At 40.7% G+C, this 27,027-nt stretch overlaps 1 protein-coding gene across 1 annotated transcript; it reads right to left on the bottom strand.

The window, feature by feature from the left end:
* Positions 1 to 4,865: 4,865 nt before the first annotated feature.
* On the bottom strand, positions 4,866 to 25,519 carry LOC117328160 (ras-related and estrogen-regulated growth inhibitor-like). The gene is made up of 4 exons (XM_033885557.1): positions 25,147 to 25,519; positions 8,932 to 8,988; positions 6,814 to 6,890; positions 4,866 to 6,494 (listed from the first exon to the last, which is right to left on the bottom strand). The coding sequence occupies exons 1-4, from the start codon at positions 25,211 to 25,213 to the stop codon at positions 6,057 to 6,059; spliced, it is 639 nt and encodes a 212-aa protein (XP_033741448.1). The 5' UTR covers positions 25,214 to 25,519; the 3' UTR covers positions 4,866 to 6,056.
* Positions 25,520 to 27,027: the final 1,508 nt, after the last annotated feature.

Below are 27,027 nucleotides of genomic sequence, written 5' to 3'. Positions count from 1 at the left end.
TTAGGAAAAAATGTCCGTCTGCTGAGTTTAGGTATAAGATGCATATTTCTGAAAAAGGTGTCAAACTCACCAGTTTAGACATTTGTCTTAAAAGTCTGCTTCTTTTTAATATGATCAGATGTCTTAATCCAGATAAACAAATGCTCCTATCGTTTGATTTAGTCACTCGTTAGCATAGCAGCATGGCTATTTTTCAGGTTTGATTATTTGTGTGACTTAGAATTATTCCATGCTACATCTTGATACAAAGTCTATCTATAAAATAAACTTTTAGCATCAACAGCAAATTATTATTAGATAAATTATGATAAATTATTATAAGAAACTACATGTCTTAACACATATTTTGGTGTATTACAGGATTAGTGTTGTACAATATATAGATATTTATCAGTGTTTGAAATTCAGCATTATTCTCTTACATAGATGACCCTTAACATGCCGTCTTATTTTAGCTGGTCAGGTATAAACTCTCGGCAAGCCACTCAATTCCATATACCTTAATATCATATTTGATAGATAAATCTATGGGGAAAGAAGTCCAACCTTATATGATCATTTCAGGTTTAATGTTTCAAATCGTTTGGATTTAAAATGTCTTACAGAATAATAATAATAATATAGATCTTTGTATTAATTTCTACAGCGTTCTTAATCTGAATGTCTTTGTTTATATCAGCTGGAGTCATTATCAATGCTGAATTCCGAGTCCTGGATGGGGTTCCAAAGCTAGTGTGTTTGTTGTTCTGGTGACATTGAGTTATGTACACTGTACAATACACATACTGTAGGTGTGTAAGAGTTACCTTTCTTGTTTAAATGGGAGTTTGATTACGAAAAGGGTAAAATGTATATTTTACAGCCCAGTAACAATCACACATGTACGTGTAGCATAGTGGTAAACTATACACACACAAATAATCATGTTTCTTTATTTTCCCCATAAAAGAAACGGTAATTGGAGTTTCGGTAGCAGATGTATAATCGAAAAATGACTACAGGGGTCTCCAGTTAGTATAAAACATTAGTCCAAACTTCTACTGTACATCAACAAGGCGAAGAACAACTGGAAACTAGGGGTGATCTTTGGTTAACCTTGAATTTCAGTTCAATCCGACAAAGCTGATACCTAGATCTTATCAACGCACGTGACCATTTCGTCGTGTGACGGAGATTGTTATAAAACATGAATCACCGGTAGTAATTAAATGTCTCATCGACTCCGCTTGTCAATATATTAATGTTTAGGCAACCTCCAAATTTCACAAAAATATCAGAAAAAAAATCACTAAGCGTCTGATAAACAGTATAACATAATTCAATCCACTTTGGTTACAATTTAATTTGTAAATCAATTGGAGAAGCAGTAAAGATTGAATATCTATTTCTCAAAATTTAAGTTTTACCGAGAAAAAAAAAATGAAATTCATGTTCTATCAATTTTTTGTTTGTTTACTTATTGTTGTTTAATTAAAATTAGTGTATCTTATTGATTTCTCGTCAATATGTGATGAAACCCGTCTGACGGCTCCAATCGTGTGTACTACCCGTCTGACGGCTCCAATCGTGTGTTCTACGCGTCTGACGGCTCCAATCGTGTGTACTACCCGTCTGACGGCTCCAATCGTGTGTACTACTCGTCTGACGGCTTCACTCGTGTGTACTACCCGTCTGACGGCTTCACTCGTGTGTACTACTCGTCTGACGGCTTCACTCGTGTGTACTACCCGTCTGACGGCTTCACTCGTGTGTACTACCCGTCTGACGGCTTCAATCGTGTGTACTACCCGTCTGACGGCTTCACTCGTGTGTACTACTCGTCTGACGGCTTCAATCGTGTATATGACGTTTTTCACCATTTTGTCTGTTTGTTTTGTTTTTGTTTGTATGCTTTGTTTTGTTACAGATTACACGTTATTAATAAAAGACAAGTTTCATCAATTCATCAATATTCTATTCTGACACTTAGCAGTAAATACGATATTATATACGTAATTGACAGAATACGTTCAAGTTTTAGTTCTGCTAAATGCAGATGATACTGTCATTTTTGCAGAAAATGCAAATGAAATACAGAAAAGAAATCTTTATCTTTTTAAGTGTACGGAATGGAAATTACCAGTAAATACATCAAAACTAAAAGTTGTTATTTTTGGCTCAAAGTCTCGTAGTTTGCAGACATTCTATTTGTTCAATGAAGCTATTGCGATTTCTAATTGAAGCTACAAAAGCCATGTTCTTGTTAAAATCAAGGATTCGCAATCTGAATGTGCAAATCGACTGTCAGATCAAAGTATCTGACCAGACAATTTTACCTATATCATTATCTGGCTGTGAAATATTGGGTTTTGAGAACAATCGCTGAAGAAGTGTACACGGAGTTTCTCCTTAGTACTGTTCATGTTAAAAGGAATACGTCAGTATCAGACTGGGAAAGGGAAAGCACAGACTCTAGTCAAAACTGGCGACAGATCTAGAGAGGAGTGAAGGTAAGTCATATATTTGAGGTGGTTTTTGTATTTCTGTGTGTTTCCTGACATCGCGAATAATCACATGGAATGTCGGATGAACTTAGTATTCACACTTGACCAATGATTTACATGTAGATACCCACAATTAAATTTTAACCCGAAATGTGTTGCTTGGAACAGCGGACGAAATGGCAAATTGGACCCGTCTACTGAATTGACACGCTCTCGAAACGGCCACAAGACTGCCGCTTGTTCTACGAGGGCTGATTGATATGTTGTGAGCCTCATATTGAAGGATTTGAATTTTGCCGGATATATTGTATTATTTTTCAACATAATCCCCTTCAATACTAGTATCTATACACTTTTGTCAACGATGTTTAAGGGCCTCAATGCCACTTTTATAGAACTCCCTTTTCTTGGCTGTTCAGAAAGTCATCCACTGCATGTTAGGGTTAGGGTGCCTGAAATAGCTGTTTTCAGTTTTGGAAATAGATGAAAGTCTGATGGAGCGTGGTAAGGCGGGTGCTCAATCAATGTAATGACACAACCGTGAATGGGAGCCATGGCAATGACATACTCTTTCACCCTAACCCTAACCGATTTTGTTCATTTTGCAAAGTTGCTTGTCTTGTTTACTTTAGAGTGCTTCCTCGTCGATATAAACTACACGGCCCTATATATATATGTAGTAATAACATAGTAGAACTGAAAAAAGTTCATCCTTGCGTACCTCCTTCAATACGAGGCTCACAACTTATCAATCAGTCCCTCGTACTTCAATGACCAGACTGTTTATCACACTGAAGAAAAACGAAACTGTAAATATTTATTAATGAAAGGCATCGTTTCACTAAAGAGGCACTATTTTCGTATCAACATCCGTCATGTGTGAGCCGAACAATCTGACGTCATGTGTGAAACAAGCAATCTGACGTCATGTGTGAGCCAAACAATATGACGTCATGTGTGAGTCGATCTATAATTTAATTTTGTATGAAACACGCATTTTCATTGGCTGAAATAATTTTGTTATACCTCCATAACAAAATTTTTGACGTTGCGAAATGTAACGTCATTTTTGATTGGCTGATGACGCTGCGTAATAATTTATCACAGAAAAGAGTTCGCCAAAGAAAGTGAAATATCTTGGTGTGTATAAGACGAAATTAAATTATAAGAATTAACATTAATTATTTTTTCTGTTATACAGTCATAACATAAAAAACTGGAGTGTACTCTCTTCATAAACCGCTTCGCGGTTTATTTAGAGTACACTCCAGTTTTTTCTGTTATGACTGTATAACAGAAAAAATAATTGATGTTAATCCTTAAATCTGACGTCATGTGTGAAACAAACAATGTGACGTCATGTGTTAAAGAAACAATGTGACGTCATGTGTTAAAGAAACAATCTGACGTCATGTGTGAACCAAACAATCTGACGTCATGTGTTAAACAAACAATGTGACGTCAATTGTGAGCCGAACAATCTGACGTCACGTGCGAACCAAACAATCTGACGTCACGTGTGAACCAAACAATATGACGTCATGTGTGAGCCGAACAGAAATGGTCAGTTCAAGGATTTTAACCAAGAACTTCGTCGTTAGTAAGTGTCCCTCTCATTTTTTTAGTGTATAGTCCGATTATATGAAGGCGTTTCCGGGGTAATTAATTAGATACTACAATAGCCACAGTTTCAGTACAGGATACTTAATGTATTATATCACATTTTTTTTGGGGGGGGGGGAGGGATTACTAAATAGATTAATTAAATAGCTCAATTAAATATCATTATATGAACAATAACCATTAAATTCTTTGTGGTACAATGTATAGTCCCTAGCATGTTTTCAAGGTTGATCGGAATATACCAAGGTAACTCTTAAATTAAATTATCAAAAGTAACATCAACATTTGTAGAAAGAATAAGGCGTGAAGTCAGGCAGTGTCCACTCTATCGCTGACACAGTACTGAACGGTGTCGGTAACTGATGGCCGGTGTCTGTGGCTGGTGATCGGTATCCGTGACTACTGACCGGTGTCCGTGACTACTGACCGGTATCCGTGACTACTGACCGGTATCCGTGACTGCTGACCGGTATCCGTGACTACTGACCGGTATCCGTGACTACTGACCGGTATCCGTGACTACTGACCGGTATCCGTGACTACTGACCGGTATCCGTGACTACAGACCGGTATCCGTGACTACTGACCGGTGTCCGTGACTACTGACCGGTATCCGTGACTACTGACCGGTATCCGTGACTACTGACCAGCCAACTGTCCCTGTAGATTTCCAGGGCTAAGATATTAGTGACGAAGATAACACAAACCTTAACCGGCCAGTCTGTTGTTTACTATATATTTGTAATCTTATCATTTTAATTTCATGATTAAAATGATTTTATTTGTATTCAGCTCAATTAATCCTCAACAATTTCTACAATGCATGTGTTATGAAGCATACATTCATCATATAGAAATAGTGAATAGACAATGTAAGGACGTGATACTCTGGTCAAGTAGGGAGTGAGTACAGACAATGTAAGGACATGATACACTGGTCAAGTAGGGAGTGAGTACAGACAATGTAAAGACATGATACATTGGTCAGGTTTGGAGTGAATACAGACAATGTAAGGACATGATACACTGGTCAGGTAGGGAGTGAGTACAGACAATGTAAAGACATGATACACTGGTCAGGTAGGGAGTGAGTACAGACAATGTAAGGACATGATACACTGGTCAGATAGGGAGAGAGTACAGACAATGTAAGGACATGATACACTGGTCAGGTAGGGAGTGAGTACAGACAATGTAAGGACATGATACACTGGTCAGGTAGGGAGTGAGTACAGACAATGTAAGGGCATGATACACTGGTCAGGTAGGGAGTGAGTACAGACAATGTAAGGACACGATACACTGGTCAGACTGGGAGTGACTACAGACAATGTAAGGACACGATACACTGGTCAGGTAGGGAGAGAGTACAGACAATGTAAGGACATGATACACTGGTCAGGTAGAGAGTGAGTACAGACAATGTAAGGACATGATACACTGGTCAGGTAGGGAGTGAGTACAGACAATGTAAGGACACGATACACTGGTCAGGTTGGGAGTGAGTACAGACAATGTAAGGACATGATACAATGGCCAGGTGGGGAGTGAGTACAGACAATGTAAGGACATGATACACTGGTCAGGTAGGGAGTGAGTACAGACAATGTAAGGACATGATACACTGGTCAAGTAGGGAATGAGTACAGACAATGTAAGGACATGATACACTGGTCAGGTAGGGAGTGAGTACAGACAATGTAAGGACATGATACACTGGTCAGGTAGGGAGTGAGTACAGACAATGTAAGGACATGATACACTGGTCAGGTAGGGAGTGAGTACAGACAATGTAAGGACATGATACACTGGTTAAGTAGGGAGTGAGTACAGACAATCTAAGGACATGATGCACTGGTCGGGTAGGGAGTGGGTTCAGACAACGTAAGAACCTGGAGATGACTAGATATCAGCTGAAATCGACAATATATCTAACAATAACATGGTATACTAAAATGTATCACTATGACTCCGACCTATCCTCTTCTTCAGAACTTTTTTCATGTTGTATAATTTTGAACGGGGCTTCTCTGTATTTGTACTGACATTTGCCGCACTTTGAGCTTTCACAAAATCCCTCCGCAGCTGAACAATTAATTCTTCCATTGCATCCGCGACACCCTGATATCCATCCGCCACAGAAAGTTCAAACAACGGGCATTCGAGTGAATGGGCCAGCGAAATACTATCTTCCTCGCTCACCGCCCGGGCATCCCGCAGGTCGAGTTTGTTAGCGATTAGAACCATCGGCCTTTCGTTCCCTTTCAAACGGAATAAAATATCTTTGAGCCGTTTCACCTCCTGAAAACTTGCAGTGTCTGTTACTGAATACATCATCACGTATCCATCCGCCCATTTCAGGTTCTTCTCTGTATCATCCGGGTTACTCTGTAACACACGTGATAAAAATGTTTAAACTTTAAAAATTACAGCTTTAATTTTCATATTGAGTACGAGCATCCAATTATCACTTTAGCTATAAAACAAATAAGCTAAATATCCAAATAAATCCCAGGCTTACTCCGCGCTACACTAACTGAAATATTCTACTGCAAGCATAAATAACACTGCAGTGACGTCATCACAATCTCATCCTATGCAAACTTTGACTTCACTACATCTACACAGTGTCATAGTGACACTGCAGTGACGTCACATAGATAGTTTACATGCAATCGTCACATTCTCACAACAAGCAGCATTGTACCTCTGACATCGTGTCCAGAATCTCCAGGGTAACCACTTCCTCCCTTGGTGACGTCATTTTGTGCGTATAGAGCATCTCTGTTTGATAAAAGAGACAGACGAGCAGTGCAAGGTATGAACAAGATTACACCACGAAACAACTTTATATTACCAAAGCCTTTCATTAGTTTTATATACCCTAATGCCATTCACTAAAACCTCTTCTAGTACATCTACTGCCTTAGCAAAATACTCAAGGACCTAGTTAAGATACCACTCAAAATAACCTTCAATCCCCCAAATACATGAACTACACATTAGCCGGTCTACGGTAACAAATGATCCTTGGCTGTTTTTGTTGGTTTTAGCTTACGGACGATAACAATAAAATATATCTAGAAGTCTTTTCTGATGATAATTTTATGTACATAAATTTCACGATGGAAGAAAGTTAGACTACTAATAATCGAAAGGCATTATTTTATTGTTGAATACATTTCTTTAAAACGATAATAGATAAGAATTTTGGGGAAATGAAATTATATGAGAATATCTTAAATACCATTGCTCGGTTACCGGTAAGTAAACCCAATGGTTCACTCAACGGTTACCGGAAAGCTAACCCAATGATTCACTCAATGGTTACCGGGAAGTTAACCCAATGGTTCACTCAACGGTTACCGAGAAGTTAACCCAATGATTCACTCAACGGTTACCGAGAAGTTAACCCAATGATTCACTCAACGGTTACCGAGAAGTTAACCCAATGATTCACTCAACGGTTACCGGACAGTTAACCCAATGGTTCACTCAACGGTTACCGAGAAGTTAACCCAATGATTCACTCAACGGTTACCGAGAAGTTAACCCAATGATTCACTCAACGGTTACCGGACAGTTAACCCAATGGTTCACTCAACGGTTACCGAGAAGTTAACCCAATGGTTCACTCAACATTTACCGAGAAGTAAACCCAATGGTTACCGTGAAGTCAAGTTAACCCAATGGTTCACTCAATGGTTACCGTGAAGTCAAGTAAACCCAATGGTTCACTCAACATTTACCGAGAAGTAAACCCAATGGTTACCGTGAAGTCAAGTTAACCCAATGGTTCACTCAATGGTTACCGTGAAGTCAAGTAAACCCAATGGTTCACTCAACATTTACCGAGAAGTAAACCCAATGGTTACCGTGAAGTCAAGTTAACCCAATGATTCACTCAACGGTTACCGGAAAGTTTACCCAATGGTTCACTCAACGGTTACCGGACAGTTAACCCAATGGTTCACTCAACGGTTACCGAGAAGTTAACCCAATGGTTCACTCAACGGTTACCGAGAAGTTAACCCAATGGTTCACTCAACGGTTACCGAGAAGTTAACCCAATGATTCACTCAATGGTTACCGAGAAGTTAACCCAATGATTCACTCAACGGTTACCGGACAGTTAACCCAATGGTTCACTCAACGGTTACCGGAAAGTTAACCCAATGGTTCACTCAACGGTTACCGGACAGTTAACCCAATGGTTCACTCAACGGTTACCGGAAAGTTAACCCAATGGTTCACTCAACGGTTACCGGACAGTTAACCCAATGGTTCACTCAACGGTTACCGGAAAGTTAACCCAATGGTTCACTCAATGGTTACCGGGAAGTTTACCCAATGGTTCACTCAATGGTTACCGGGAAGTTTACCCAATGGTTCACTCAATGGTTACCGAGAAGTTAACTCAATGGCTAACCAAACGGTTATTGGGACGTATATCTTCCGGAATGATATCTTTCATTACTATAAATCGGCCTGAGACCTACATTCATGAAGATGATGCTTTCTAAGTAATACTGTCTACCGTCAACATGTATAGCGTCTTGACTTTACAATATTCAATAACCCCATATTTCTTATCAAAAGACGTTAGCATATACTTTACCAAATGTACAAATATGTGTTTAACATTTCCCACGATAAGGACCACCACGATAAGGACCACCACGATAAGGACCACCACGATCAGGACCACCACGATAAGGACCACCACGATAAGGACCACCACGATAAGGACCACCACGATCAGGACCACCACGATAAGGACCACCACGATAAGGACCACCACGATCAGGACCAAATGACTATTTACCTTTATTTCTGTCATAATCACCGATGTAGCGTTTCGTGATGTACCGGACTGCAAACGCTGCAACAGAATAAACTAAACTAAAACATTGGATACAAGGAAGTCTTAGAAAAGATAGATCATCATTCATCATTGAAATGGCATCTGTTAAGAAACCAGGAACTGAAGTAAGTTATGATCACCCTTAAAAGTGGAGAAGGTGAACATCGATTTCTAATTAAATCATTCCACCGATTGTGATTGGCGTCCATGTTTTATTGCTACACCTACCGAATCGCTGTGAATTATAGTTCATGTACGGCCTTGTCATAGCCTCACCATACTGTATCATCCCACTGTCTCACCATACTGTCTCGCCATACTGTCCCAGGAAACTGTCTCACCACTCAGTCTCACCTTGTCAGTCTCACCACTGTCTCACCATACTGCCTCATCACTGTCTCACCTACACTATCTCACAACACAGACTCATCACACTATCTCACCACACAGTCTCACCACACTGTCTCACCACACAGTCTCACCATACAGTCTCACCACACAGTCTCACCACACAGTATCACCACACAGTCTCACCACACAGTCTCACCACACAGTATCACCACACAGTCTCACCACACAGTCTCACCACACAGTATCACCACACAGTCTCACCACACAGTCTCACCACACAGTATCACCACACAGTCTCACCACACAGTCTCACCACACAGTCTCACCACACAGTCTCATCACACTGTCTCACCACACAGTCTCACCATACAGTCTCACCACACAGTCTCACCACACAGTCTCACCACACAGTCTCACCACTCAGTCTCACAACACAGTCTCACCACAATGTCTCACCACACTATCTCACCACACAGTCTCACCACACTGTCTCACCACACTATCTCACCATACAGTCTCACCACACTGTCTCACCACACTATCTCACCACACAGTCTCACCACACAGTCTCACCACACAGTCTCACCACACAGTCTCACCACACAATCTCACCACACTATCTCACCACACAGTCTCACCATACAGTCTCACCATACAGTCTCACCACACTGTCTCACCATACAGTCTCACCACACTGTCTCACCATACAGTCTCACCACACAGTCTCACCATACAGTCTCACCACACAGTCTCACCACACTGTCTCACCATACAGTCTCACCACACTGTCTCACCATACAGTCTCACCACACTGTCTCACCACATAGGCTCACCATACTTTCCCAACACTCTGTTTCACCACACAATCTCATCTCACAGTCTAACCAAACTGTCTCACCACATAGGCTCACCATACTTTATCACCACAGTCTCACTTCACACTCTCACCACACAGTCTCATAACACTGTCTCACCTTGTCAGTCTCACCACATTCTCACTATCTCACCACACTGTCTCACTACTTACTCACCACACAGTCTCACCACGCAGTAACACTACTTACTCACAAGTCTCACCACTTACTCACCAGTCTCACCACTTACTCACAAGTCTCACCACTTACTCACCACACAGTCTCACCACACAGTCTCACCACACAGTCTCACCACTTACTCACCACACAGTCTCACCACACAGTCTCACCACTTACTCACCAGTCTCACCACTTACTCACCAGTCTCACCACTTACTCATCACACAGTCTCGCCTCGCAGTATCATCACACAGTCTCACAACACAGTCTCACACACAGTCTCACCACTTACTCATCACACAGTCTCGCCTCGCAGTATCATCACACAGTCTCACAACACAGTCTCACACACAGTCTCATTTCACTGTCTCACCACACTTTAATTGAATTTAGAATGATTTATAGGAAACACAGAATGCTGAGTCTTCATCGATTGTATTGATGTTTACTCTGTCTATATCATATATACACGTACATTTGTATATCTGTGCACGTATCACACTTTACTAAAACATATCTGTATTTACGAATTGCTGTATGGTGCCAGGACATTTTACGTTGAGAGCCAGGTACGTCAATACTATCGCGTAATGAAGATGTATTTATCAATTTGGAAGCCTGAATTCGTATCAGTGTTAATAGCCGACAGGGAATATAAATAAAGACCGTAGTTATCAAATAGATAAATTTCAGTACTTATCCATTTGACCGAGAAAATACTGTCAGGACAGTTTTAGGGGTAGGATGTGTGGGTGTGTATGTACTCGTGCGGCGTTAGGTGTACACATCATCGAGTCAAATAAATAAATACCATACTGATGATGGAACACTGCCGGTCGGGTTTTAATACTGCACCAAAAAACTTAAGGCGCAGACTTGTACTTGTCTTAAAATTGATTTGACGTTAAAGAGACAGCAATATCAAACTGGAGCGTTGAAATAAACACAGGAAGACATCAATCTAGAATCGCTTGACGTTGTGAACCTTAGGTTTACCTTATTTTCGCCGGGAGATAAATATGAGTGAACGTTTGAACATCCTGACAGAATTGTCTATAGATATATCATACAGTTTTTGTTTGTAGATATATCATACATTTCTTTTGCCTGCTGTAGATTAGTTTTTAAGCTTTCTCGCATGACAAAAACATGGATGAGGAGAGGTGGTATCAGGGACGCGTGACGGCAAGTGTGGCAGACGTTATACACGACATAACGAATGGCTTAACCGGAGCCAGCCTGTAATACGAGGAACTGAATGAAAATCTCACAAAATACGAAAAGTCAATTTCAGTTATAAGCGATCATCAATAAACAAGCTATACTCCTTTTATTGCTTGTCATATTGTACCAGTATAATCCGTCTCCTTAGTTTTAAAAAAACAATATATGAATCAAATCGTGGGCGAGACTAACGTTAGGCTTCTATTATATAAATCATTAACCAATACGAAAATATAGGGAAAACATGGAGGAACGGAACAAGCGATAATCGAGGGAGGAACTGTCAAACAATGTAAACGTATGTCTCAGCTCTGTCAAACACTACGTATGGCTCACTACTACCACACACTACGTCTGTCTCACCCCTACCACGTCTGTCTCACCACTACCACACACTACGTCTGTCTCCCCACTACCACACACTACGTCTGTCTCACCACTACAACACACTACGTCTGTCTCACCACTACCACACACTACGTCTGTCTCACTACTACAACACACTACGTCTGTCTCACCACTACAACACACTACGTCTGTCTCACCACTACAACACGCTACGTCTGTCTCACTACTACAACACACTACGTCTGTCTCACCACTACAACACACTACGTCTGTCTCACCACTACAACACGCTACGTCTGTCTCACTACTACAACACACTACGTCTGTCTCACCACTACAACACATTACGTCTGTCTCACCACTACCACACACTACGTCTGTCTCACCACTACCACACACTACGTCTGTCTCACCACTACAACACACTACGTCTGTCTCACCACTACAACACACTACGTCTGTCTCACCACTACCACACACTACGTCTGTCTCACCACTACAACACACTACGTCCGTCTCACCACCACTACAACACACTACGTCTGTCTCACCACTACACAACACTACGTCGTCTCACCACTACAACACAACCACGTTGTCTCACCCTACACACCACACGTCTGTTCACCCTCCACCCTCACCACACACACACACGTCTGTCTCCCCACTACCACACACACGTCTGTCTCCCCACTACAACACACTACGTCTGTCTCACCCACACACAACACACTACGTCTGTTCTACAAAACACCACGCTTACCAACACACTACGTCTGTCTCACCACTACAACACACTACGTCTGTCTCACCACTACAACACACTACGTCTGTCTCACCACCACTACAACACACTACGTCTGTCTAACCACTACCACACACTACGTCTGTCTCACCACTACAACACACTACGTCTCTCTCACCACTACAACACACTACGTCTGTCTCACCACTACAACACACTACGTCTGTCTCACCACTACAACACACTACGTCTGTCTCACCACTACCACACACTACGTCTGTCTCACCACTACAACACACTACGTCTGTCTCACCACTACCACACACTACGTCTGTCTCACCACTACAACACACTACGTCTGTCTCACCACTACCACACACTACGTCTGTCTCACCCACTACAACACACTACGTCTGTCTCACCACTACAACACACTACGTCTGTCTCACCCTACAACACGCTACGTCTGTTCTCTACTACTACACCACACTACGTCTGTCTCACCACTACAACACACTACGTCTGTCTCACCACTACAAACACGTACGTCTGTCTCACTACTACAACACACTACGTCCTGTCTCACCACTACAACACACTACGTCTGTCTCACCACTACCACACACTACGTCTGTCTCACCACTACCACACACTACGTCTGTCTCACCACTACAACACACTACGTCTGTCTCACCACTACAACACACTACGTCTGTCTCACCACTACCACACACTACGTCTGTCTCACCACTACAACACACTACGTCCGTCTCACCACCACTACAACACACTACGTCTGTCTCACCACTACAACACACTACGTCTGTCTCACCACTACAACACACCACGTCTGTCTCACCCCTACAACACACCACGTCTGTCTCACCCCTACAACACACCACGTCTGTCTCCCCACTACCACACACAACGTCTGTCTCACCACTACAACACACTACGTCTGTCTCACCACTACAACACACTACGTCTGTCTCACTACTACAACACACTACGTCTGTCTCACCACTACAACACACTACGTCTGTCTCACCACTACAACACACTACGTCTGTCTCACCATTACAACACACTACGTCTGTCTCACCACTACAACACACTACGTCTGTCTCACCACTACAACACACTACGTCTGTTTCACAACTATAACACACTACGTCTGTCTCACCACTACAACACACTACGTCTGTCTCACCACTACAACACACTACGTCTGTCTCACACTACCACACACTCGTCTGTCCTCACCACTAACACACTACGTCTGTCTTATCTACAACACACTACGTCTGTCTCACCACTATAACACACTACGTCTGTCTCACCACTATAACACACTACGTCTGTCTCACCACTACAACACACTACGTCTGTCTCACCACTACAACACACTACGTCTGTCTCACCATTACAACACACTACGTCTGTCTCACCACTACCAAACACAATTTCTGCCTGTCTGCTTTCTTATACCTCTACCTCATCACTACTTAACTACACGTGAACACTATCTTTGTCCCATCGCTGCTTATTATATTGGAATCGGCGTCAGGTGCGCTGCTGAGCGCATAACCATGCGATTAAGTTGTAATTTGTTGAGCGCCGACGGACATGTTTATGTCGTACAAATGGTAATTTCCGGTGAGCATTAATACATCGCGTTTCATCCTGACTTACACGCCGTGTAATGTTGTTGCTGGTAACCTGTATAAAACATGTATTGTCTGTCATAGGTGTTCGGCTCCATATCATGTATGTGCTAACTACTTTCATCTGACTGTCGGACGTGGGTCGTTAGCGTTCGAGAATATTAACTTCACCAAGTCTTTTTTTCCTAACAGCAGTTTCTCCCCATCTACCTTCTCTCTTGTGGTATCCATGTTATCAAAGTCTTAAACCAGGCACTCTATATAGCTGCCAAACCCATACTAATTAATCTATATCGTACTAATTACATTGTACAACCCCGTCATAGAACTAAGGTCTCTTGTGAAGTGGTCAATAAGTGGAAGCTAGGAGTACACTTATCATCTAGTCAGTACAAGTCTCAATGTGTCAGTACAAGTCTCGCTGTGTCAGTACAAGTCTCACATTGTCAGTACAAGTCTCATCTTGTCAGTACAAGTCTCGCTGTGTCAGTACAAGTCTCGCTGTGTCAGTACAAGTCTCGCTGTGTCAGTACAAGTCTCACATTGTCAGTACAAGTCTCACATTGTCAGTACAAGTCTCGCTGTGTCAGTACAAGTCTCTCTGTGTCAGTACAAGTCTCGATGTGTCAGTACAAGTCTCGCTGTGTCAGTACAAGTATCTCTGTGTCAGTACAAGTCTCACATTGTCAGTACAAGTCTCACTGTGTCAGTACAAGTCTCGCTGTGTCAGTACAAGTCTCTCTGTGTCAATACAAGTCTCACATTGTCAGTAAAAGTCTCGCTGTGTCAGTACAAGTCTCGCTGTGTCAGTAAAAGGCTCGCTGTGTCAGTACAAGTCTCGCTGTGTCAGTAAAAGGCTCGCTGTGTCAGTACAAGTCTCTCTGTGTCAATACATCTCACATTGTCAGTAAAAGGCTCGCTGTGTCAGTACAAGTCTCGCTGTGTCAGTACAAGTCTCACATTGTCAGTACAAGTCTCGCTGTGTCAGTAAAAGGCTCGCTGTGTCAGTACAAGTCTCGCTGTGTCAGTACAAGTCTCGCTGTGTCAGTAAAAGGCTCGCTGTGTCAGTACAAATACAGCGCGTTAAAAGTCAATGCATTCAGTTTAACCATACAAGGTTTCATACAAGATCAGTTAAGTCATACATTATATTTCATTCATTGATATAGGTTCGGTATAGGTCGCACGTGACAGGATCTCGATATGTTTACATGCTCATATACAAGTTATCATTCAATGTTGTACTGTATTCGTCGACAGGATCAGAGGGAAGGTGTGGTAGGCGATAAGAGAAACGTACATATAGTAAGTAAAAACAAACAAACAAACAAACAAAAATAAAAGAGATGGGAATGTTGTGGCATTAAGGTATCATGCATTTTTATTCAATAAACACAAAGAGAAGTGTTGATTTGTTCAGCCGACTGACGAGACCTAACGTCAAGTGTGTACAGAGATTACTGGTGGGTATCTGGAGAAACCGGTTATGTAACTAGTGATGATAAATTCGGTATTGTGGTAGTATGTTTGTTCTGACCAAACCTAGCCCTGAAACACGTCTTGTTTAACCTCAATCTATCATCATCCGAAGATGTAGTACAAAGCTGCAGGCATCCCAACCCCACTTCATCAATCTTACGTCAGCATCTTATAAACCATCGCTTTGAAAATCTTCATCAACCGAAACATTCTTGAAATGATTCATCTTTTTTACAAATCATATCTGATCATAATGATGTCAGATAAACTATATGGAGTAGAATAAGCACATTTCCCATTCTTTTTAAAAGGTTAGTGAGTTTATCTTAATTAAATCATTTTAATATTTTTTATTTTTGATATTATTCTAAAATAGTTGGCTTTGCCAGAAATGTTACAATGACATATAACGTGCTTGCTAAGCTTACTATAATGATACAGTTTGACCTGATGGTAGACATTCCTTTATTTCTGTAGATTAAACTGTTTAAAGTATCAAATTTCAAAATGAAAACTTGAAAATGCTTCTTTGACTTTTACCCGAACATTAGTTATTCCTTTCGGAGAAAATGCACCAAAAAAGTCAAAATGACACTCCGAGCTACAATATTAGTTTGCTCACTGTCACGTGATGATAAAACCCAGGTGAAGTGTAAGTTTTTTGTAAATTATACCGGACACGGGATACCTATATCAATAAATCAGTAAATTACTGGAATACCTGGGATTTCTTCCAAATTGATTTTTGCCGCTGATTGATACAAACAATATGTAAAACGTTTAGAATGATCTAAACGGAGCCTGGGTCAGAGAGGCGGCTGTTTATAAGGAGCTGAAATACGGAACGGATATCCACCGTGTGTTTCATCTTAGCCTGCATCCAATTCTGTCTCGGACGAAAGAAACCCTGAAGGTGTTCTCATAACAATTAGGATTCACAAGACTTGTGTACAGTAATATATTGGTTTCACGTCTACATCTGAAGGCTGTTATAGAGCCTTTACGTTACTCCACATATTATTTCTCCTCTTTTATAACACCCAATTATCAGGTTTTACATCTCGTATGTAAACTACAATTGGTGCAAGGCTTTACAATAACGGTGCATGACCTATGCTGTTTGCTACAATTAGTAAAATAAAAATACGTCATGTTTTCTTCAAGAAATTTAAGATTTTAGATTACATGTGTGGCGTTATAAATGGTGAACTTTTGTGAATTTATTACTTAAATATGTCATTACAAGTCTTACCTTGTCGATACAAGCTACAGTACAAAGACACGAGTTCGATGAAACATTTACTTGGGTATATAAAAGCCAATGATTGTAAGAAATACGGGTAGGTGCCGTATGGGTTAGGATGTTGGTGTTAGTGTGTGGGGGAATGTGGGGAAGGAGTTGGTGAAAGGGTGTGTGAGGGAATGGGGTAGGGAGCTGGTGTGAGTGTGTGTTGGGAGTTGGTGTAAGGGTATGTGTGGGAATGGGGTAGGGAGCTGGTGTGAGTGTGTGTTGGGAGTTGGTGTAAGGGTATGTGTGGGAATGGGGTAGGGAGCTGGTGTACGGGTGTGTGGGAATGGGGTAAGGAGTTGATATAAGGGTGTGTGTGAGAATGGGGTAGGAGTAGATATTAGGGTGTAAGGGGGAAAGGGGTAGGGAGTTGTGTAAGGATGTGTGTGTTGAAATGTGGTAGGGATTTGGTATGTGGAAGTCATGGTGAATATTAGAGTATGTTTGGACGGTGGTGAGTAAGGGTTTCGGGATGAGTGTAGGTTTGGGTGGTGGTGGGTGGGTGAGACGGAGGTGTATAGGTGTGGTCATAACATCAGTGAGAGAGTACATTATTGCGACAAGCCATGTTAAGTTCGTATTGTAGCTATACTGTTACATTCCGACCATCAAGAGATCTAAGAACTATACACACATTATGTCTAACTGGGGTATGATTCGGCTACAATTATAGGACTGGAGGTAAACCACACAATAAAATTAACTATATACTAATTACTTGACAGGCGAAGCTAGTCCGGGCGTGTGTGAATGTTTTAATGTACGTGTACTATATATCTTTGGATCAAGATCTACCACGAGCTATCTATTTCGGGTAACGGTATTTGCGTGAAGACATTAAATCAAATAGATTGAAGACAATAGTACAATAATTCTGCGTGAGGACGCGACAAACATCTCGGATGTGGCAAACCCACTCAGTTCCTAATAGACATATATCTCGTTGGACGGCTCGGAGTAGACATGCAAGGCACGTGCGTGATGTGAGGGTGAAATTTACACATCTCACGAAATGTGGAAGACATTGCATAGAGGCCTTACATAACTCCAGACCGAATTCTGATTAATGGAACACCTAGCTTTGTTTGACACTTAGAGAATAGGAGATTATGAGAAATAGATTTTTTTCAATGGTAATAGTTATGTAGAACAAACTAGGCACAAACTGATGATGAAATTGGCGATTTCGGAAGCGTGCGTAATTTAATTCTGAAATTGATAAACGTCTACTCCCGGTAGTTTGTGCGTGTAAAGCAAGTGTAAAACAGCAGATACGCGCAAAGTTTCTGTTACAAAACAATAACTTATACTGTTCAAGATGACATGAGGTACGCACGTAATTCCGTTTAGTATTCCGACATGATATGAAATACTATACAACAAGTGTGTGTGTCAGGGATATGTATGTAAATATTGTCGCCATTTGTAAACATATATACAAATACTACACAACAAGTGTGTGTGTCAGGGATATGTATGTAAATATTGTCGCCATTTGTAAACATATATACAAATACTACACAACCAGCAAGTGTGTGTGTCAGAGATATGTATGTAAACATTGTCGTCATTTGTAAACATATATACAAATACTACACAACAAGTGTGTGTGTGTCAGGGATATGTATGTAAATATTGTCGTCATTTGTAAACATATATACAAATACTATACAACAAGTGTGTGTGTCAGGGATATGTATGTAAACATTGTCGTCATTTGTAAACATATATACAAATGTAGGATTTGGTTTGGTATGTTAAACGCACTATTAACTGTTACGATGCGATATGTCGTTTTTGTTCCATTGTGATAGCGCGAAACTAATGTCTAATTTATAGTGCTACCTCACTGAAGCGTACTACCGAAGACACCCAGCAGGACGCCTCGTCGGGTCTCGTTATACTGATAACGAACCTAACGTCTCATTCCGCATTATATGGTATACGGTGAATCGGACAGGTTCCGTTTAATATTGAAATAAAAGCAACAATGGTTATGTTTCGGCATAAACTTACCATGGGTGAAATATCTACAGTAGAAAATTAATAAGTTGCACATTTTTTAGTCCTAAGTGGTTAATAAATTTCCAAGACATATTGAATGATACTGGCTTTAATGATAAAAGGACACCCCAGTTACCTCGTAAAATTAATAGAGAATACTTCAAAGCCATCATTAAGCAAATACTACAAAATGTCCTCCGAGTTCCGATTAAGGTAAACGGAACTCGGAACTGCTTCCTAGTACCGTTTATCTCAAACAGAACTCGGAACTGGGACCAAAACCCGTAAAGCTTCTACATAGTAGTGCCGTTTTTCTTAATTGGAACTCGGAACTTCTTCCTAGATCCGTTTACCTTAAACGGAACTCGGAACCAACTTCAGGCAAAGCATATACAATGTACCAAGCTATTGCTGTGTTAATCCCAATTATACCAAAATGATAGGAATGTTTACTAATATGTAATACTGCTGTTAAGTTAAGTAAGTCGTTTTATACAGAGAATGTTAAATCTACTCAATATACAAATGTATGTAGAAATGAACCTTTATATCAGAACTAATTGAATATGTAGGATGGCTCTGTCCATCCAATGTCGAAATGTGTATTGTTTACTCTGTTCATCCGATGTCGAATTGTGTATTGTTTACTCTGTCCATACAATGTCGAATTGTGTATTGTTTACTCTGTCCATACAATGTCGAATTGTGTATTGTTTACTCTGTTCATCCAATGTCGCTGTTTACTCTGTCCATCCGATGTCGAATTGTGTATTGTTTACTCTGTTCATCCGATGTCGAATTGTGTATTGTTTACTCTGTCCATCCGATGTCGAATTGTGTATTGTTTACTCTGTCCATCCAATGTCGAATTGTGTATTGTTTACTCTGTCCATACAATGCCTCTTTTTTTTTTATCTCTACACAGGTATACATGTGGAGTGAGCGAAATAAAACGTCTTAAAATTGAACATATCTTAATTATTTGGAGCCTTCCTCAATTCTTTTCTAAGGCTAATACATCCCTCACAGGGTCCAACACTCAACTAAAGGTCAAAACATCCCTCACAGTGTCCCGCGTTCAACTAAAGGCCAAAACCTTCATAGAAAGGACCAACGTTCAACTAAAGGCAAAAATTATCTTCAAAGGGTCCAACGCTCAACTAAAGGTCAAAACCTTCCTCACAGGGACCAACGCTCACCTAAAGGCCAAAACCTTCCTCACCGGGACCAACGCTCAACAAGAGGCCAAAATCTTACTCACCGGGACCAACGCTCAACAAGAGACCAAAACCTTCCTCACCGGGACCAACGCTCACCTTACGGCCAAAATCTTACTCACAGGAACCAACACTCAACGTAAGGCCAAAATCCTTATCATAGGGACCAGCGCTGAAATAAAGGCCAAAACGTTCGTCACAGGGACCAGACCTCAACTCAAGGCCAAAACGTTCCTCACAAAGATCAGCGCTCAACGAGAGGTCAAAATCTTACTCCTAGTCACAAACGCATGATTGTATACCAGTACCTTGTTAGGTAGGGGGCTCCCCAACCACTTGATACTGGTACTATTGTTGTTTAAATTTAGAAAGTGTACTGATATTAGGGATTTATTATCTCCTTTTGATTTACAGCAATCTTCAAGTGTCCTATTATAATTAGATCAATATCGATAATTTTTGATATACATTACTATGATGAATCAGTTTCATAGTAAGGATTTCTGTTAAGTATGTACTACAAATTATGTGTAAGATACTGATGATGTACCATGCTGCCCTGCAGGTAGGGCGTAAGAGTTGTACCTGCTGCCCCCATTGCATGATCGTAAGAGGCGACTAAATTTGGGATCTTATATTTTCTCTTCTTTCTTAACAACTTTCTTCTTCCTAACGTCTCCCTTGACACTGCCTCACTTTTGGCCTTTAGTTGAGCGTTCGCCCCTGTGAGGAAGGCTTTGGGTTCTGTCCCCTGGCCGAGACATACCAGAGTCTTTAAAATGGTAGTTGCTGCTCCTACTTAGCGCTCAGCATACACGGAGTGGGACGACTGGTTCGCCCGTTGTCAGTATAATGTGACCGGGTGGGGTGTGCTGGTGGGTGTCTTCGGCAGTATGCTTCAGTGAGGTAGCACTATAAATCGGCAAAAGTCCCGGCCTATCACAAGGAGACTTAACACGAACATACCGCAGCCTCCCAAAACACACATACGCACTCACCACAAACATGCATATCGCACGCACGGGAGGCCGTCCTTAAATGACCTTAGCAGTTAATAGGACGTTAAACAAAATAAACCAAACCAAACCAAAACCAAGCCCTGAAGCAGGACTCAAACGCTTGCTCATTCTCAAAATACATGAAGTCACAAAATAATTGCATGGTTAGTCAAATACTGAAGAGGAATCTGGTGTGTGAATGTTTATTAAGTTTATTTTAACAGACGCTTTATAACAAAAATCATAACAAGAGAAGAACCAAAACAAAACACAGGAAATAAACAGAAGTTTCTAATAGTTATGAAATTACATTGTAAATGAAAATTAATATCCGGAATGAATGAAGCCTGACGAGTGAGAGCCGTCTTGTATGAGGACACCTTTGTGACTGTTTTGTTTCTAAAAAATAAAATGTATTGGCTGATATTAAGTTCTTTAAAAGTTTTCTGTTTCTTGTAAAATTTCTTGTTGTTCAGATATTATTGAACGATCTTCTTTGCTTATTCTTGGAATAATTTTACAAGTAAAGTTTCTTGACTCTCGTAAAAAAAAGTGCAATATCAAGTCACACAATACGAAGAGGAACATTGTGAAATGTAAAATGTAAAAAAACTTTGAAATAGATACGACTACTTTTAAATGCAGTGATTACTTGAACTGATCCCCCCCCCCCCCCCCCCCCCCCCCCCCCCCCCCCCCCCCCCCGTTTGTGTCACTTTCTATTAACTTTCGCAACCTTCTCAATAAGTTATATCTCTCAAATTATTTGATCAGTTGACAATAGTCAAATAATACCATTTTGTACATCGCCTGTTAAAAATATGACCAACAGATACGTCAAGCACCGCATTTAACCGGTATGTATATCTGACGGTAAACAGACTTGGAAGAAACAAATATCCCACAACCATGGATGCCTGTGAATCTTTCGTCAAGAGCAAACAATAAATAAATATTCCTTTTTATGCTTATGGCATGTTGGGTATGTTTCAGTTGTCATTTTTATGTGACTCGTTGAAGGTAAATTGGAATTATTCTACACATGCATGGTTGTATATACCCACTCCTATACAGTAATACTGGAGAGGTCACCATCGCTTTCCGAACATGACGTCATGATTGTACCAATTGGAAGATTTGTTTGTTTGCTGGGTTTATCGCCCCATGAACAGCCGGGGTCATTTTGATGCGAGGTCTCTTTGTAGTAGTTTGTGACTAGCTCACTGAACAACATACGGGATGTCCGTCGCCTAATATCCAGAGCAATTAGAGTAAAGTGTCTTGCCAAAGGACACAATCACGACAGCACATACCTATGGCAAACCAAGTTGTCATTTATTCAAGGAACAACGTTGATCCAGGATTTTATCAAATTATATAAGATATCTAATATATTATATAAGATATCTTATATCTTTTATGAGATATCTTATATACTTTATAAGATATCTCATAAATAAAAGTTTATAAGATATCTTATAAAAGATATAAGATATTTTATATATTTTATGAGATATCTTATAAACTTTAAATAAGATATCTTATAAACTTTAAATAAGATATCTTATAAACATACATCTTGTATATGATATCTCATAAACATACATGATATCTTATAAACATATAAGATGTGTCATAAACATAAAAGATATCTTATATAATTTGGTAAAATACTGGATCAACATTGCTCCTCGAATAAATGACAACTTGGCTTGCCATACATACCGGCCCGTTACTTAGCTTCCTGAGAAACACAAACGGACATGGGAATGCTTATAGAGACGTCACAAGTAAATGGAACTTAATCAAAATTAGACATCTATAATCATTCGATTTATTAAAGAAAGTAACTTCCATCTTCACGACACATTGAATAACTGTATTGAAATCCACAGATTTTTCAGATGTAGTGACGGTAATGTAAGTGATGTGCTTTTAAATACTTTTGTTACTCGCACTAAGGAATTCAATCTTAATGCTAACTCTTTCTGCGGTGGCTCTTTATATTCCTTTGCAATGCAGATAAGCCTTTTAAATGTCATGATTCCCACACTGAAATGTCGTGTTACCCACACTGAAATATCGTGTTACCCACACTGGAATGTCGTGTTACCCACACTGGAATGTCGTGTTACCCACAATGGAATGTCGTGTTACCCACACTGGAATATCGTGTTACCCACATTGAAATGTCATGTTACCCACACTGGAATATCGTGTTACCCACATTGAAATGTCGTGTTACCCACATTGGAATGTCGTGTTACCCACACTGGAATGTCGTGTTACTAACACTTGATGTCGTGTTACTAACATTTGATGTCGTGTTACCCACACTGGGATGTCGTGTTACCCACACTGGAATGTCGTGTTACCCACACTGAAATGTCGTGTTACCCACACTGAAATGTCGTGTTACCCACACTGGAATATCGTGTTACCCACATTGAAATGTCATGTTACCCACACTGGAATATCGTGTTACCCACATTGAAATGTCGTGTTACCCACATTGGAATGTCGTGTTACCCACACTGGAATGTCGTGTTACTAACACTTGATGTCGTGTTACTAACATTTGATGTCGTGTTACCCACACTGGAATGTCGTGTTACCCACACTGGAATGTCGTGTTACCCACACTGAAATGTCGTGTTACCCACACTGAAATGTCGTGTTACTAACACTTGATGTCGTGTTACCCACACTGGAATGTCGTGTTACTAACGCTTGATGTCGTGTTACCAACACTAGAATGTCGTGTTACCCATATTGGAATGTCGTGTTACCCACACTGGAATGTCGTGGTACCCACAATGGAATATCGTGTTACCCACACTGGGATGTCGTGTTACCCACACTGGAATGTCTTGTTACTGACACTGGAATGTCTTGTTACCCACACTGGAATGTCGTGTTACCGACACTGGAATGTCGTGTTACCCACACTGGAATGTCGCGCCACCCACACTGAAATGTCTTGTCACCGACACTGGAATGTCGTGTTACCCACACTGGAATGTGTAACCAATACTGGAATGTCGTGTTACCCACACTGGAATGTCGTGTTACCCACACTGGAATGTCGTGTTACCCACATTGGAATGTCGTGTTACCCACACTGGAATGTCGCGCCACCCACACTGAAATGTCTTGTTACCCACACTGGAATGTCGTGTTACTAACACTGGAATGTGTAACCAATACTGGAATGTCGTGTTACCGACACTGGAATGTCGCACCACCCACACTGAAATGTCTTGTTACCGACACTGGAATGTCGTGTTACCCACACTGGAATGTGTAACCAATACTGGAATGTCGTGTTACCCACACTGGAATGTCGTGTTACCCACACTGAAATGTCGTGTTACCCACACTGGAATGTCGTGTTACCTACACTGGAATGTCGTGTTACCCACACTGGAATATCGTGTTACCCACATTGAAATGTCCTGTTACCCACACTGGAATGTCGTGTCACCCGCACTGAAATGTGTAACCAATACTGGAATGTCGTGTTACCGACACCGGAATGTCGTGTTTCCCACACTTGAATGTCATGTTACCCACATTGGAATGTCGTACTTACACTAGAATGTCTTTAATTTGAATTTTACGATGTCCCTTATTAGTATATAATATAGCAGTAATACCCGTAAGTTGATAAATTTTAATTTAAAAACCGGATATGTTATCTGATAGAGGAGCTCAGTGATTTAATACATAAATTTATTCGGGTCACGATATCGTGATGCAAAGTTTCTCCAATATACAAATGTCAAATAGAAAAGCTTAAATCACGATGGGGGGAAGTGTCTTACCTGTTTTGCCAACTCCTGAAGCTCCAAATATTACAATCTTGGCGTTCGTGAACTTTTTTTGTGACATGATAAAATTCGGTCCACTGAACCTATTCAGACTTCACTCTCGTGTGTGGAATACTAGGCCTGTTTCCCTCTCCATCTGTCTGTCCTCGTTATCCATCGACAATAGAACTTAAAACTGTAACGTCTGACGTCTTACAGTCTTTTTCTCTCTGTCTTTCCTGTGTGACTACAGATAGGGATAAATCTGCGATAAGTTGCTATGTGCATATATATCTGTTTTTGTTCCTTTCACAGTCTCTCACTCCCTCTGTCCTTCCCTCCGTCTCTCCCTCCAGCTTATACAGGAGGCTAACAAACGTTTTGTGCTGGCCCACTACCAGGCCTTGTCCATAAACATGTTTTCCTTTATAGCCTTATCACAAACATCGAGACATAAAATTCTCCGAGATGTAGATATGATGAGCACACCGCAGATCTCTCAGCCGCTGTATACTAACATAGCACTCGCTCCGAGCCGGTTGGTACCTAGGTACAAAGGTAACCACCAATTTTTTTATAGCCGGTACACAGGAAACCATAACCTTTATATAACCGATACACTGGTAACAGTCACCTTTATATAACCGGTACACTGGTAACCATAACCTTTATATAACCGGTACACTGGTAACTGTCACCTTTATATAACCGGTACACTGGTAACCATAACCTTTATATAACCGATACACTGGTAACAGTCACCTTTATATAACCGATACACTGGTAACAGTCACCTTTATATAACCGATACACTGGTAACAGTCACCTTTATATAACCGGTACACTGGTAACCATAGCCTTTATATATTTACCATTGTATGGCACTGCCATTATATAACCCTACCAATTCAGTTGCGAGTTCACCAGCTTATGAACTGCCATCTGAAATTTGAATTTGAAAATTTCAAAAAAAAAATCAATATGAATGCCAACTGAAAGCTGTTCAATGCTTAAATAACCGGTACACTGGTAACCATAGCCTTCATATAACCGGTACACTGGTTACAGTTACCTTTATATAACCGGTACACTGGTAACTGTCACCTTTATATAACCGGTACACTGGTAACTGTCACCTTTATATAACCGGTACACTGGTAACCGTCACCTTTATATAACCGGTACACTGGTTACCGTCATCTTTATATAACCGGTACACTGGTAACTGTCACCTTTATATAACCGGTACACTGGTAACCGTCACCTTTATATAACCGGTACACTGGTTACCGTCACCTTTATACAATGTACACTGGTTACGTCACCCTTGGATTCTGTGATCTATCATTGATTATTGATATCTATATAATTGCATAACTACTTCATTACCGTATATGTTTTGAATTGCATTCAACCCTTTTTGAACAATAATTATAGTGAGTTTTCATTGAATATGGCTATTTACCACTGTGTGACTACTCTATTACCTTGTCCGCTATATGTTGAAAGTGGCTATTTACTACTGTATATTTACCATTGTATGGCACTGCCACTATATAACCCTACCAATTCAGTTGCGAGTTCACCAGCTTATGAACTGCCAACTGAAATTTGAATTTGAAAATTTCAAAAAAAAAATCACACGACAAATAAAAAATCGGAGATGGTAAATATAAGCATTGAACGGCTTTCAGTTGGCATTCATAGTCAATATGAATGCCAACTGAAAGCCGTTCAATGCTTAAATGACTACTCTATTTTCCTGCCTGTAATATGTGACGCGTGCGCCTAGAGAGCCTCATTGCAAGTGGCTATTTACCACTGTGTGGCTAACACGTGCGTCCAATCGGAGCCCCTCGTCGCTTTTCTCCGAAACTAGACTAGGAGGTGAGGTGT

The sequence above is a fragment of the Pecten maximus genome, chromosome 5 (assembly GCF_902652985.1).
Source record: "Pecten maximus chromosome 5, xPecMax1.1, whole genome shotgun sequence".
Taxonomy (NCBI): Eukaryota; Metazoa; Mollusca; class Bivalvia; order Pectinida; family Pectinidae; genus Pecten; species Pecten maximus.
This window is presented reverse-complemented; position numbering and strand designations above follow the sequence as displayed.